The 13,501-nt window shown below is 38.8% G+C and overlaps 1 protein-coding gene across 1 annotated transcript in view; it reads left to right on the plus strand.

Annotated features, from left to right (window-relative positions):
- The first annotated feature begins 612 nt into the window (after positions 1–612).
- Positions 613–13,501, plus strand: part of CNTNAP2 (contactin associated protein 2) — a 2,930,334-nt gene continuing 2,917,445 nt past the window's right edge. The window contains exon 1 of the mRNA XM_073550056.1: positions 613–1,407. Within this exon, the coding sequence (XP_073406157.1) occupies positions 1,314–1,407 (94 nt within the window). The 5' untranslated portion in view covers positions 613–1,313. The remainder of the gene's footprint in view (positions 1,408–13,501) is intronic.

The following is a 13,501-nucleotide window of genomic DNA, read 5'->3' on the forward strand; positions in this document are numbered from 1 at the left end:
CTTCTTTCTGTCCCTCATAATTTATAGTCCCATATCATATGGGGTGATGATGAAAAAAAATTGTTGTGCATTGTGTTTTATGTAAAAAAAAAGTAACCTTTATATCTACATTAAAAGCTACCGTATGTTTTATATAACTCTCTATAATTTGAGTACTATTCGGTGTACCCCTACACTTAACCTTACATTTTCATATGTATAATTCAGGCATTCATTATATGAGCAAATAATTTCTTACAACAATGTAAATATTAAATTGCCAAGTATTTTTCTGCCAATATTGGAATTTCTGTGTCATCCGGGGAATATTTTATCTATTCCAAATGGGAATGCAACAATATTGATAAACTCAAATAAAAGGTGCGCATAACAGATAGATCATTATTTCGCAGTCTACGAAATGTAACACTAAATATTATAAACTATTAGACTCCAAATCACGCCAAGTATTTAGCCAGTTAATGTTTAGTAACAGTGTGCATTATGTATAGTACAGGAAAGGGCCATCTACTGAGAAAAGTCAGAACTGCAGGCAGTAATCTCAGCATCCCAAGCTCCCTGATCAGCCTTTTAATATCTCCCCTCCCCCTTCCATCAGTCTGCAGGAGCTGGTGCAGAGATTAAAACAACAGCCTCTCCTGCTAGAAAGCTTCCACCTTACAATAGTCTCATCTCGGTGATTTATCTGGACTTGCATTACGAATTGCAGCTTTGGCGAGGCTCATCTGAAGAGGATGCTGAGGAGCTGCTGGTGCTGCAGTGCTGGAGCTGTTCTTCCTCTCTGCTGAATAAATCTAGAAGTGTTGTGTGTGTGTGTGTATGGGGAGTGTCTTGTAGGACTGCCTGCCCTGTTGTGTGCATGCATATATATACAGTATGCCTGTGTGTCTGAGCTAAGGCTATTCCAATCACAGTACAGAGAGGAAGGACTCAGCTGCAGAGGCAGCAGCATCAGCACCACTGCTCCCATCCCCTGATGTCTTCTCTCCTAACCTGCTGCCACATGACCATTCTGGGATTTTCCTCTTAAGACTCCACATCATTTCTGCTGTTCTCTTCTACATTTCTACATTTAATCATGTTCTCCAGCAAAGAGGAAGCAAGTTTGTTACTTGAATGTTGAAGAAGGAGAAGGTCTCAGTGACTCAGCCAAGGGTCTAGGAGAAAAGGGGAGTGGGTTTTGTTATTCTTTAAAAGGGGAGCCCTGTGTCACTCCACCTTTAAGAGCACCCCACATCACTTCCCTAAGGAGGACGTAGAGGAGCAAGTTACTGTACTAACCCTGTGGGATCTGGAGTTTAACCTGAGAAGCCATGGTTTGGATTTGCAGAGCCAGAGGGGCTGCTCTTGTCCTGGGGATTTGGAGCTACCTATACTGCAGAGCCTGGAGTGCCACCTCTGATTCCCGTAAGTCTTATCATTGCCTTTTCTATCTCCTTACTTCTTTACTTGTTTCCAAGTGTTTCTTTAGCAGCGCAGCAGTGTGGATTTGTTTTAGGAGAGCAGGATTTTTGCTCCTGAGGAGTGGTTGCATCATGAGCAGGCAGCAGACACAGTGCACATATTAAGAGTTGGCCTTTTCCTCTGAAAGTTCTGCATGATGGCATTTTCTGTGGATTTTATTATTGCTACTTTTTATTTGGACATGGAAGGGAATTATTTACTAATATGACATAGGTTACTTGATGGTCTTCATACTAAAGGGAGGGATAGTGTAGAGTGATGCTGTATAAACCTTTATTGTGAATAATCAGAAGGTGAAGGAATCACACCTCACCTAAATATGGTCACCACTTGTAAAAATGAAGTGATGGTTTGATCTAGGAATAGCACTAAGGTGTATTATAATGATTTCCTGACTTAGTGCATGGTGCTGCACGACCCAGTTGCGCTCTAATTAGCCATGATCAGATTTTTATGGTAGAAAGTTGCTTGTCCTGTGATTCATATGGTATCATGTGTAGCTATTTTGTGGCATTATACTTTTCTGATGTTCTATATAAAGCCTATGTCAATTATGTTATGATAAGCACAGAGAATAAAATATGCATAATGCCTCATTATTAATACATGAGAGTCATGATCCTCCCTTTCAAGTCACCACCTGCCTTATCATAAAGTAGCATTAGAGAGTCAGCTATTGACTATAGTGGTGATCTGATATGGGCACATGTGGGATTCTGCAAGACAACTACAGGCTGTAGTCCATGTGGTTAATAGATAAGTAAGGGACATCAAAATGGGAGCTGTGGTCAGGAATTCTGGCTAAATGACTGATTAGCCCTAGTTTACTTCCCTTTGTCTATAAATTATTCCTGTGATTTTGTGAGGAGCATGTAATCAGCTGGAGGTTAAGTAGAAAAATTAGACACCATTAAGTGTGTTTTACTGTAGGCGTCTGTACAAGTAAATTGTGATTCCAAAAAGTTTCTGGCCATGTGTCTTTGAAAGGCAGCAGTGACACTTAGTCTTCTTGAAGGACTTGATTTACAAAAATAGCGTCACACTTCACTCTCATTTCTCACCCAAGTGACTCATGCACCACTTTAGTTCCATAACTTTTTGCACCTTGCATCTTCCTTACACAAAAAGTGCTAGTTTGATGAATGACAACCACAAGGAAGTTACATTATGGCACTTTATGATACTCTTAATAGTGATGAAAATGATTCCTATTGGTTGTTTTAAAACTTAGGAATATTTTTATTTAATTTTTTTGTGCGTCAAATGACTGATTTAACGGGAGGTCCATTACTAGGCATCTTAAAGGAGTGCTAACTTAAATTTTGCTTAGGTGAATACTTTTTTTTATAAGCAGTCATTTGATGCTAGAGTCGTGAAAGTCTAGAAAACATATTTACCCCAATGGCCACTTTTTTCCACTTATTTCAAGTTTAGGGAATATCCAGAAACAAATGATATTTGCCATCAAAGGGAAAGAAAATTAGTATTTTTGTATGATGTGAACAGCAAGTTTATTACTCTTTCAAGGTAACTATTGTAAATGATTAAGCATTGATTGCATCACTTTGGAATATGCTGGTGTTTCCAGGGAAAATCTCAATCATTTGTATTCCTATGTATGGACGTACAAAAAGATTTAAGACTTTTTTTTCCAAGCTCGTGCGCTATTTATCATCAGATAAGCTGCTTAATATTAATTATAGCCTGGGCAGTATCTAGTCTAATGCGTTTTCCCATATGTGTATACAGATTTCTTATATGATTACATCTGTTTGTTGTTTTGTAGGTACAAAGTAACAAGTTTCGTACCAGAAATTAAAAAGAGATTATAAAAAAATATTTTAAGATTTAGAAGTAAAAACTGAGAAGGAATATGTGTCTGAATGAATGAGAGAAGAAATGAAATGACTTTATCCTTCAAATTTCCATATTGGCAGGTTTTATGTAGACATAAAAAGGGTTTTTGTCTCCGCAGATAAAAGGCGGCTGCAGGTGTTACCCTATAAGATGCTAAAATCAGACAATTGACTTGTTTTGCTGATTGCAAGTAAAGAGATTGCACGCACTTGCCAAGGGTGTAGACAGAACATTGCATTCCCCTGGCTTAATTTAATCAATTTAACTAAAATAAGTTGGAAAATGAAAGAAATGGAAAAAATCTTCAGGTTTTTTTTCATGTTTCTTCTTTCAGACTTCATTTAAATTTGAATTGAGAACAGATGCAATCATTTATATTGCTTTTTATTATTATCATGGCTTATCCATTTTGTGTACCTCTAAATGTTTTCTTAGCATAAATATCTATAATGAGCAACTCAACCAGGAGAGGTCATCACTAGACAAGAGTAAAAACGACGTTCACAAAGGCTGCTACTTCCACCTTAATATTACAGTCTCCATTCATGTGCCATATCTTTAGAATTCGAATATTATTATTATTGTCATTATTACTGAAGCAAAGCAATTAACTCAGCAGGCAAAATTGCTGGATCTGCAGGGAGGAAATCCTTTTTTTTTCAGAGTAGGCTGCAGTCTGTATTTTATCTGGATCTCAGCAGTATTTCTACTGTACTGTAGTAGTCAGACCGGTTCAGTACTTTGCACATATAAAACCTAGACAGCTAGAAAGGCTCTAGTTACGGATCGCCACAGCAAGTCTCCAGTGTAAGTGCTGACACATCAGAATAAGCCTTTTATTCTCAGTAAGTGCCATCAGTTTCAGATGTGAATAGTGCACACTGGGAAAGATGAGGTGTTTAAAAGCATTGCTTATGATTTACACTAAAGTTCATGACACCTATGTTGCCTTCAAGCCTTATTCCCATAACTCTCAGAGAACTGGCATCTTTCCATATTCTTGTTATGAATCTGTTTGGTCATATAAGGATACATTATAAATACAAATCTCTTTAAATGAGGTGTTATAAATAACAGATCTAGAGCATCACACTTTGCAAAATCTCCCACATAGAGTAGCGGGGAGAACTATATGGTCCCATGATTAGTTGCATCCCATTGTTTCCTATAAACATATCTCTAAATAAAGAAATTTTACAAGGAAATGTAAAATTTGTGGTTCATTGATAAATCTGAGAAAATGCTATAACTTTGACCAGGAGTCCCCAATTTGTAACTTGGGAGCCACATGTGGCTAGCAGTCCCATGAATTGTGGCTCACAGCTGTCTGCCAGCATGGTGCCTTAGCTCCAGGTCTAGCAAACAGGTTTGAAGAGCACATCTAAAAATGATGAATTTTGTGATTAGCTCTCCACAGAAGACCAGATCTGGATGCGCATATACTGATCATAGGGGTTTAGAGATGATTTAAGTATGGTACGCTGGAGACAGGATGACACTACCTGTGAGAGGTGGTGCCTGAAGCTGGATGTGACAGTGGGGTCTGTGGGGAGTGCTTGATGGGAGAATACTGAATGGGGGTATTGTGGGAACCCCTGGAGCTTAGTATACTGCTTCGGGATGAGTTCTGTGGAAAAGCTTTGGTTATCATTATACCCATAATGGGGGCTTTGGTTGTCACTACTGTGAGGAGGGTGATAGCTGGATATGGCTGGCAGAAAGGTTGGGGACCACCGACTTAGACAATTGCAATAGTCTCAGTCCCAGACATAAACTATGAGTTTGTCCACATTTGAATATACATGGAAATGGCTGTCGCATAAGCAGCATCCATTACTTAGTCACAGGATAGATGATAAATATACATAGGGAATGTTAGCACCCTCGTTCATCTGATAGATGGAGGTCGCAGCAGTCAGACACCAATAATTATACATGTATTATCACCTATGGAAGCTGAATTCACAAATCTGTTGTTTGTTATTGTAGTTCCTGTATTTAAAGGGCATGTTTTTTTCCTACATTAGATGAGTTGACTGTACAGTGCCTGGTGTAAAGATCTAAATTTCCAGACTGTGAATTACCACAGTACAAGCATTGTGTATATTCCAAAGAAAAAATTGCTGAACTGATAATGCAGCTCTGGACTATGTTACGTGATGTAATTCAGGACCAGGTTTATGTGACATTTGACAGGTTGCTTCTGATAGAATTTGTTGTCTTGGTCTTAAAATCATTTAATGTCTGTTTCTCCGAAATATGGAACGGACATGTGGTTGTCCTTTATTTTTCTTCAAAATGTTAAACAGGCTGTTAGGGTTAGTGGATTGCACTAAATAAAGTAAACAATAAAGTGCAATCGCAACCCGGGGTCCACTGTGCAGAGATGAATAGCTGCTGCTAGTGTGAACAAATGACGGATAAAAAACTAGTGAACACACTGCATTAAAACCAAAGAGAGCGAATGGGACGCAGAGTACCAAGCTCAGCTAACCACCTAGAGGCAAAGAAAATAAGTACCCAACTCAGCTAATCACTGAGAGGCACAGAAAATATAAGTACCAAGCTCAGCTAATCACCAAGCGGCACTAAAAAATAAGAAGTGAACAATACCCTGTTAAACCCACAGGGAATAAGCTCGTGGGTTGAACTTGCCCCGTAACTGACCCATGCTAACCACACATGGCCAAGACAGGTGCTAAGTCAAGCGGAAAGGCAAAATCTACACTACCTATCTGAAGCTGACCAGTGCTAACCACACAAAAGAGTGGTAGAGTAGCCACCCACACACACCAAAACACAAATGACGCTAGCACACCGACGTGCGTCCCTGGAAGCCTTTAATGCATTAGGCTCTTCCCCAAACACTCACAACCAGTTGGATGGGGTGTTGCCTGTGGGCCAATGCGGAACTGCCACATCACCAGAGCAGTCATCATCTGAGCACCAATGAGAAGATGCCACATCACGGACATGCTCAGTAAGATGATTTCTAGACTTAGACTCCAGAGGGTATGGCTGCCTCTGTATATCACTGGTTACCAAAGACTTAGCTGGAGAGCCAGCAGTAATCACATGGACATTGCGAAGCAGTGCAAGACGTTGGGACCAACGTCTGTGCTGAGCCACAATGCCAACGGCCGGACTTGAATGTGAGACCACAGAGACAGATAAGACTTGGGATTTATCCCGCGCAGCGGAAGTATCCCGGTACCTAACACACACTTTAGATGCCTTGTTAAGCGCTTTTCAAATTAATGACTTTATGTAAGCAAGTAAAATAAATAGATAAATGATGGGCTTATAACCCTGATTACAAAGAGATTGCAACATTTTAACTCCACACTTGGATGTGAAAGTACCAGAACACACAAGAGCTGTACTCATCTAAAGCTATGGCAGCTTCCTGGTCACAGATCACTTCAGCTGTTGGATGTTTTGGCATAGTCACTTGCACGCGTGGAGGAAGAATTTTCCATGCTCTATATAATAAAGGCTATGAATCCCATTATTTATTTATGTATTTTACTGGCTTATATAGCACCATTAATTTCCACAGTTCTTTACAGACATCATCCTCTGTGTCCCCATTGGTGCTCACAATCTAAATAACTATGTCTTTGGAGTGGGAAGAAATGGGACTACTCCAGTAAACCTACACAAACATGAGGGAAACATACCCAGTTCGTGCAGATGTTATCCTTGGTGAGATTTGAACCCAAACCTCAAGCACTGCAAGGCTACAGTGCTAACCACTGACCTACTTTGTTGCTTCTTTATGTAATTTTGAAGACAACTCATCTGTTAAATGATTGTCTTAGATTTTTACAAAATAAGCCCAAATAAGGAAAGGTGATAAAATAAAATTACTTTTAACAATCTTATTATTCACTTTGATCCAACATCACAAAACTGATGGTCCTCAAGTCTTTGTGAACAGTCCTGCAGACATGATGTGTCAACCAAACAAACATACCAAAATACTGGCCTCTGTAGTGATGGTAGCACCGTCATTGCATGGTAGCACCATCATTGCACAGTAGCATAATTACTGGGGTTAAAAGGCTGTAACAGTCATGTGTCAGCACATGGCTATGACTATGGCCATTGCTACATAAAAGTTCTCAAAGACTGATAGAACCCCTGGAGCATTCATGTTGGGTGCAGAGGTGAATTTACCAGCGAATATTAGTTATCATGTTATTTTATTCCACTGCTTGCTTGAATGCTGTAAAAAAAATCTATTGGACAAACTCTTTAAAGAATGCCTTCTCTACCCAGATTGTTGCGGGCAGCTGACTCTGGCCAGTCATACTTTTTATATCCAGCAACCCCTGTATGTGAAATGCAATATTACTTGTGGGCTAGTCTAGTAAATTGTACACTATGTGATAGTTGTGTACTCCAGCGTCCAAAACACTTTTGCTTAGTGGCTCCAAACTATGATTCATAGAGTAGACCCCTAGTTGGGGAACTCCCTCTATAAAGTAATGTCCACTCACCTTCATAAGACATCCGCCTAAAACTCATCCCTTAATTTTACTTGTAAGGAATCCCATACAGATAAATATATAACTGGTGCAGCTAGATAGGTGTGGACACCCCTAATGCTTTGTGCAATATGTAATATAGATGTAAATAACTTTGGAAAGGAAGAATAAAAAATGAACAACTGCAGTTACTACTTAACAGACATTTGCCTGATGAGGTCTCTAGCACACCATGAGAAACTATTCTACACCAGCTGTGATGTGAATTTAAGGTGCGTATTATATTACTGAGTGTATATTTGGATATAGAAAAATAAATTATTTTAACCTTTTGCCAACAAAGAAAAGTTTTGTTTTAGTCATTTGAAAATATTTGTTCAATTTTTGCTTTGCTATAGAAGTGATATCACAAAGCATATTATCTAATGATCTCAACCCTAGGAACCTTAAGTTTCAAGAATACATTTACTCGAACAGCACACTTGTGAATGTTTAATCTTATTTTATTTATTTTTTTAATCTAAGGCCTATAGACATTTATCTCACTTTAGAGTTATCTCAGTTTGCAATATAGCTAAAGTACTTCAGCAGCTGAAATGCACAGAAGTCAAGTAACGCCATGAATGGTGGTAAATAAAGTCTCGGGTTATTGAATTTTCCACTTATTTCAGTTCCAGATAATGATAATCCTTATCTGTGTACATTGTTCACTATTGTATTTTGTGCAGTCCACAGTCTGGTTTAGAAAAGCTTCATGGCTATTAGAGCGTGCCGATCTCATTAGTATACGTGACCTGTATTGACCAATAATAGGGGGAAATTGATCAATGTGGCCATGTATATTTATTGCATTATTACTTCAAAAACATATATTATAGAAAATGAAGTTTCTGTGTCTTCTGTGCCTAAAAGATTGAAAAACAGAGTGCCTCAAGAAACATATGTGTACAGTGCAAAGAAAATGCTGGCTTTTTACATAAATCATGAACAACTTATGCAATATGCATATTTACCAATCAGCCACAGCACTGAAATCAATGATGGGTGAATTGAATAACTGATTACTATAGCACATGTCAAGAGATGTGACGCATAAGATAATAGGTGATCAGTCAGTTCTTGGAGTTGAGCCGCTGAAGGCACAAAAATAATAAGAAAATGTAATCATCTGAGTAACTTTATATTGGTGAATGTGAAGCTTGGTGTAACAGTAGTTAGTACCTAGTAAATTTGATCCAAAGACAACCAGTGAGCCAGCAACAGCCTCATGGGTGCTAAATTTTCACTAATGTGCATGGAGAGGAAAGGCTCTGGGCAGCGTTTAACTGGAGAACCTTGGGTCCACCATCTTCTGATAACTATTTACTAGAGAGGAAATGTGTACTTTAGGTACATAGGTCTATTCAAGATATCATTACAAATATTAGTCACCCTCGAAAGCAGAGTTCAGCAAAATTATATGTTTAGCGCACAGTGTAGGTGTATAAGGGGAAAAAAAACACCAGTCTGGTTTGGCATTGCATTATAAAACTTTAGTAGTTAGAAAAATGTCCATTGTTGGACGCGATGTTCTGTAAAAAATATATAAAGGCACGGGTTTCTTTTAAAAGTGAAATGCCTGATCTCCAAGGCCACAATTCATTAAGAATTAATGAAGGGACTTGGTGAAGTAGGAGGTGCCTGACTCATTTAGGTGTGCCTCACGAAAAATCTTACTCCAGTCAGAGCCTGGACTAAGATTTGTGGCATATGGCATGCCACGTCAGGTCACTAATTAGATGCCACACCCCTGACCCGGACAAGCTCTACAAACTTTGGCAAAGTCGCCTAGCTCTGCACTAAAAGCACCTAAAGGTGCAACATTTTTGCATCTTTTCAAAGTATTTTATGCTACTTTTTTTTAAGAAAAACACGTTGATGCAGGAGCCCCCATATCTTTCAAAATACTATTGCCATAAAACTGGTGAAAATATATTAATAGGTTTCCACATTATCTTTGCAATTAGTTTTAGACATTATGCAAAGGTTTTAGTGTGTTATTATTTGTTGTATGCACAGGTGGAGAATTTCCTAACATGACACATACTGTATACCATAATGCTGCAAGTTATCACAGAAAACCATAACTAGACTTCTTACCTGACTCGTTCAATGGCTTTTGCTGTGCAGAGTATCCTGTCACAGCTTTCTACCTCAATGTATGACTCTTTGCGTGACATGGTGTAGTTAATGTTAATTTAGTAACATAAGTTTTCTTCCTAATATAAAATATTAATGCTCTTAAAAAAAGATCATGACTATAAGTCCCAGAGTTCAGTAAAGCTGTTGTATAGTTACTGTATATGCCAGACAGACAGTTATATTGATTTCTTTTGAAATCCAAATTGAAGTGTAACCAATTTTTTTTTCCTTTTCTATTCCAACCTTATAGATTAGGTGAAAGGTTCATTCCTGTTTAGCACGTCTCCAATGTGTTTTGTGTTCGAGGTACTTGAGCATCTTGACGGCTAATGTGAATAAAAGTGGTACAGCGGACATTAGGCTGCTACTTTTTGTCCCTGAATCATTGCATGATGAGCTTGAAGCTGGAAAGACAGACATTATTTAGAGATGGTGCCAATAGAAATGTAATATCGCAGCCAAGTTAAATTGTTTTGGGCTATAGGTACATTTTAAAATAAGAAAGTCATATATTCTTAGTATATAACTTCATAGATGTGCAGGGCAGTAAGTTAGTTACACACGCAAAATAAATTATAAAGTCATCATATGATCAACTTTAAAAAGATTTTCTGGGCTGAAATAAAAATTCTGCAGAAACGCAATGTGACTGCAGGCTTCTGAATCATGACAGTGTGCAATGTGCACACTGTCACAATTCCCTTGTGTGACCCATGCGAGTGGTCAAATCACATTACTGCAAATATGCAATTTGCATACTTGGCATATGGCCTTTCTCCATTTTCTTCTATCGAGGGAAGCTGTAGAAGAATAGTCATTTTGTAACAGTTTATATGCAATTTGCAAACATGAGGGCATTTGCAGCAGTGTGCATATTGCACAGTCACAACTTGGCAGTCTGCAGTATATCTTTAGTGACAGCAGACTTTTCATTTAAAGGCCCCATTACATTTAGCGATGCACCAGCGATCCCGACCACGATATGACCCGGTCAGGATCGCTGATGCATCGCTAAATGGTTGCTAGTGAGCTGCCATACAGGCAGATCTCACTAGCGATGCAGCAGCGGTCGGTGGTCACTCTTACCTTTCAGACACGGCGAGGGTGACCGTCTTCCACCTGCGTCCATGGCTCGTTCGTCGGCGCCAGCAGGAAGCTGACGACAAGAAATGGACCAGGCAGATCTCGCATGATCAGCGATAGCCAGCGGGGGAGCTGGTCGGAGATGAGTATCACATGTAGCGATATCACTAGAATTGGTGGCGCAGGCGGAAGACAGTCACCCTGGCCACGTCTGAAAGGTAAGAGCGACCGCCGACCGCTGCTGCATCGCTAGTGAGATCTGCCTTTATGGCAGCTCACTAACAACCATTTAGCGATATTGATATGTGTAAAGGGCCCTTAAACATGAAAAACCTCTTTAAAGTAACATTTAAAGTGCTTTGCTAAAGATACTGTAGGGGTTGTCCACTAATAGGACAACATCCTTCTCAATCTGAATGTTTGCCTCCGTTAACGACTTCACGGTCATGCGATTTCGCATTTTCATTTTTTTCTCCCCTTTACCATGGTCACTAAATGCTAAAACTGACCTGCCAATATGATTCTCCAGATCAGTACAAGTTCTCAGATACCAAATATGTATAAGTTATTTTTTATTAAAGTGGTATAAAAAAAATCCCAAATTTGTAAAAAACAAAAAGGCGCCATTTTCCAAGACCCGTAGCGTGTCCATTTTTCGGGATTTGGGGCTGGATAAGGGCTTATTTTTGGCTATCTGAGCTGACGTTTCTATTGATATAATTTTGGAGTAGATACGATGTTTATTATTGCGTTTTACTGCACTGTTGCAGCAAACAAAAACCAATAATTCTGGCATTCTAATTTGTTTCCTCATTACGCCATTTACTGATCAGATTAATTGTTTTTATATTTTGCAATTCTGAAGGCAACAATACCAAATATGTGTATTTTTGAATTTGTTTTTATTCTTATATTTTGAATGGGGTAAAAGGGGGTGATTTCAACATTTATTTTTTTATATTTGTAATATTTTGTAAAACTTTTTTTCTAATTTTTACTTGTTTCAAGAGTCCCCTTAGGAGACTTGAAGCTGTGATCATCCGATCGCTTGCGCTACACAAAGCAGGGCTTCTTCTGCAGCCCCTCGGCAGAAATGCCAACTCATCTGTACCCTGTATCATTTGACGGTGGTGCTGATGGAGGGGCTTGTGGTGCGCATCTAGTTTATGGTTGTTAAATGCCGCTTTCAGAGATTGACAGTGTTTAGCATCATTTAATATGTTAATAGCCACAGGTTGTTCGCAAGTCCACTCGCAGCTGTTAGGTGTTAGGGCACATGACAACTAATCAAATCAGCTGTCATGTGCCCTCAGCACCGGAACCCAAATCAAAGGGAGGGACACAACCTATGACATACCTATATGTCATGTTTTTAGGATCATTATCTTATTCATAGATTGTAAGCTTGCGAGCAGGGCCCTCATTCCTCTTTTGTTATCTGTTATGATCTATGTGATTATTGCTATGCTGTAATGTCGATCGTCTGTACAAGTCCCCTCTGAAATGTAAAGTGCTGCGGAATATATCGGCGCTATAGAAATAAAATTTATTATTATTATTATTTGTTGAAGCCACCTTTTTTCAGTCTCAGCTTTTTACAGATGGTGTTATGTTTCCATCAAGAATTTGTTGAAATTTCATTGAATCTGTTCTTTCCTTTATCTGTGAAATGTTCCCCGTGCCACTGGCTGCAATGCAACCCCAAAGCATGATTGATCCACCCCCATGCTTAATGGTTGGCGAGATATTCTTTTCCTAAATTTCTGTGCCCCTTTTTATCCTCACATACCTTTGAACATCGGTCCACAGGACTTGCTTCCAAAATGCATCAGTTTAATTGTTCTTTTCCATACTTTTTACTCTGAATTTTATGGTGAGTCAGAAGAGATTTTCTGTTTTTTTCATATTTCATATCTCTATTTCTATTTTATTTCATATTTGTCAAGGTGTCTCTGAATAGTAGAACAATGTACCACAACTCCTGAGTCTGCTAAATCTATCTGAAGGTCTTTTGCAGTTTTGATTTGCCTCTCTAGCAATTCTACAAGCAGCTCTCACTGATATTTTGCTTGAATGGGAAAAATGTGGATTTAATCTGTGTGCCGAATAACTTGAGGGTCCAAAATAATTCACATACTAGAGTGTGGTTTATTCAACATGTTTTGAAGTACAATGACTTCTTCTTCAGGAAGTGCCAATGTGGCAATGTGTATGCGGCATTTCCTGAAGAAGTCATTGTACTTAGAAATGTGTTGAATAAACCACACTCTAGTTTGTGAATAATTCTGAACCCTCAAATTATTCAGCGGTGCAGATCAAATCCACATTTTTTCCATTCGTCTCTATAGTTCTGTCCCCTAGTGACTGGTGGATCTGCTGCAAGGGATAATCTTATATACTATAATATCAGCGTCGTCTAGTGAGTA

This window comes from Dendrobates tinctorius, unplaced genomic scaffold (genome assembly GCF_039654945.1).
Source record: "Dendrobates tinctorius isolate UK_male_01 unplaced genomic scaffold, ASM3965494v1 ptg000162l, whole genome shotgun sequence".
Taxonomy (NCBI): Eukaryota; Metazoa; Chordata; class Amphibia; order Anura; family Dendrobatidae; genus Dendrobates; species Dendrobates tinctorius.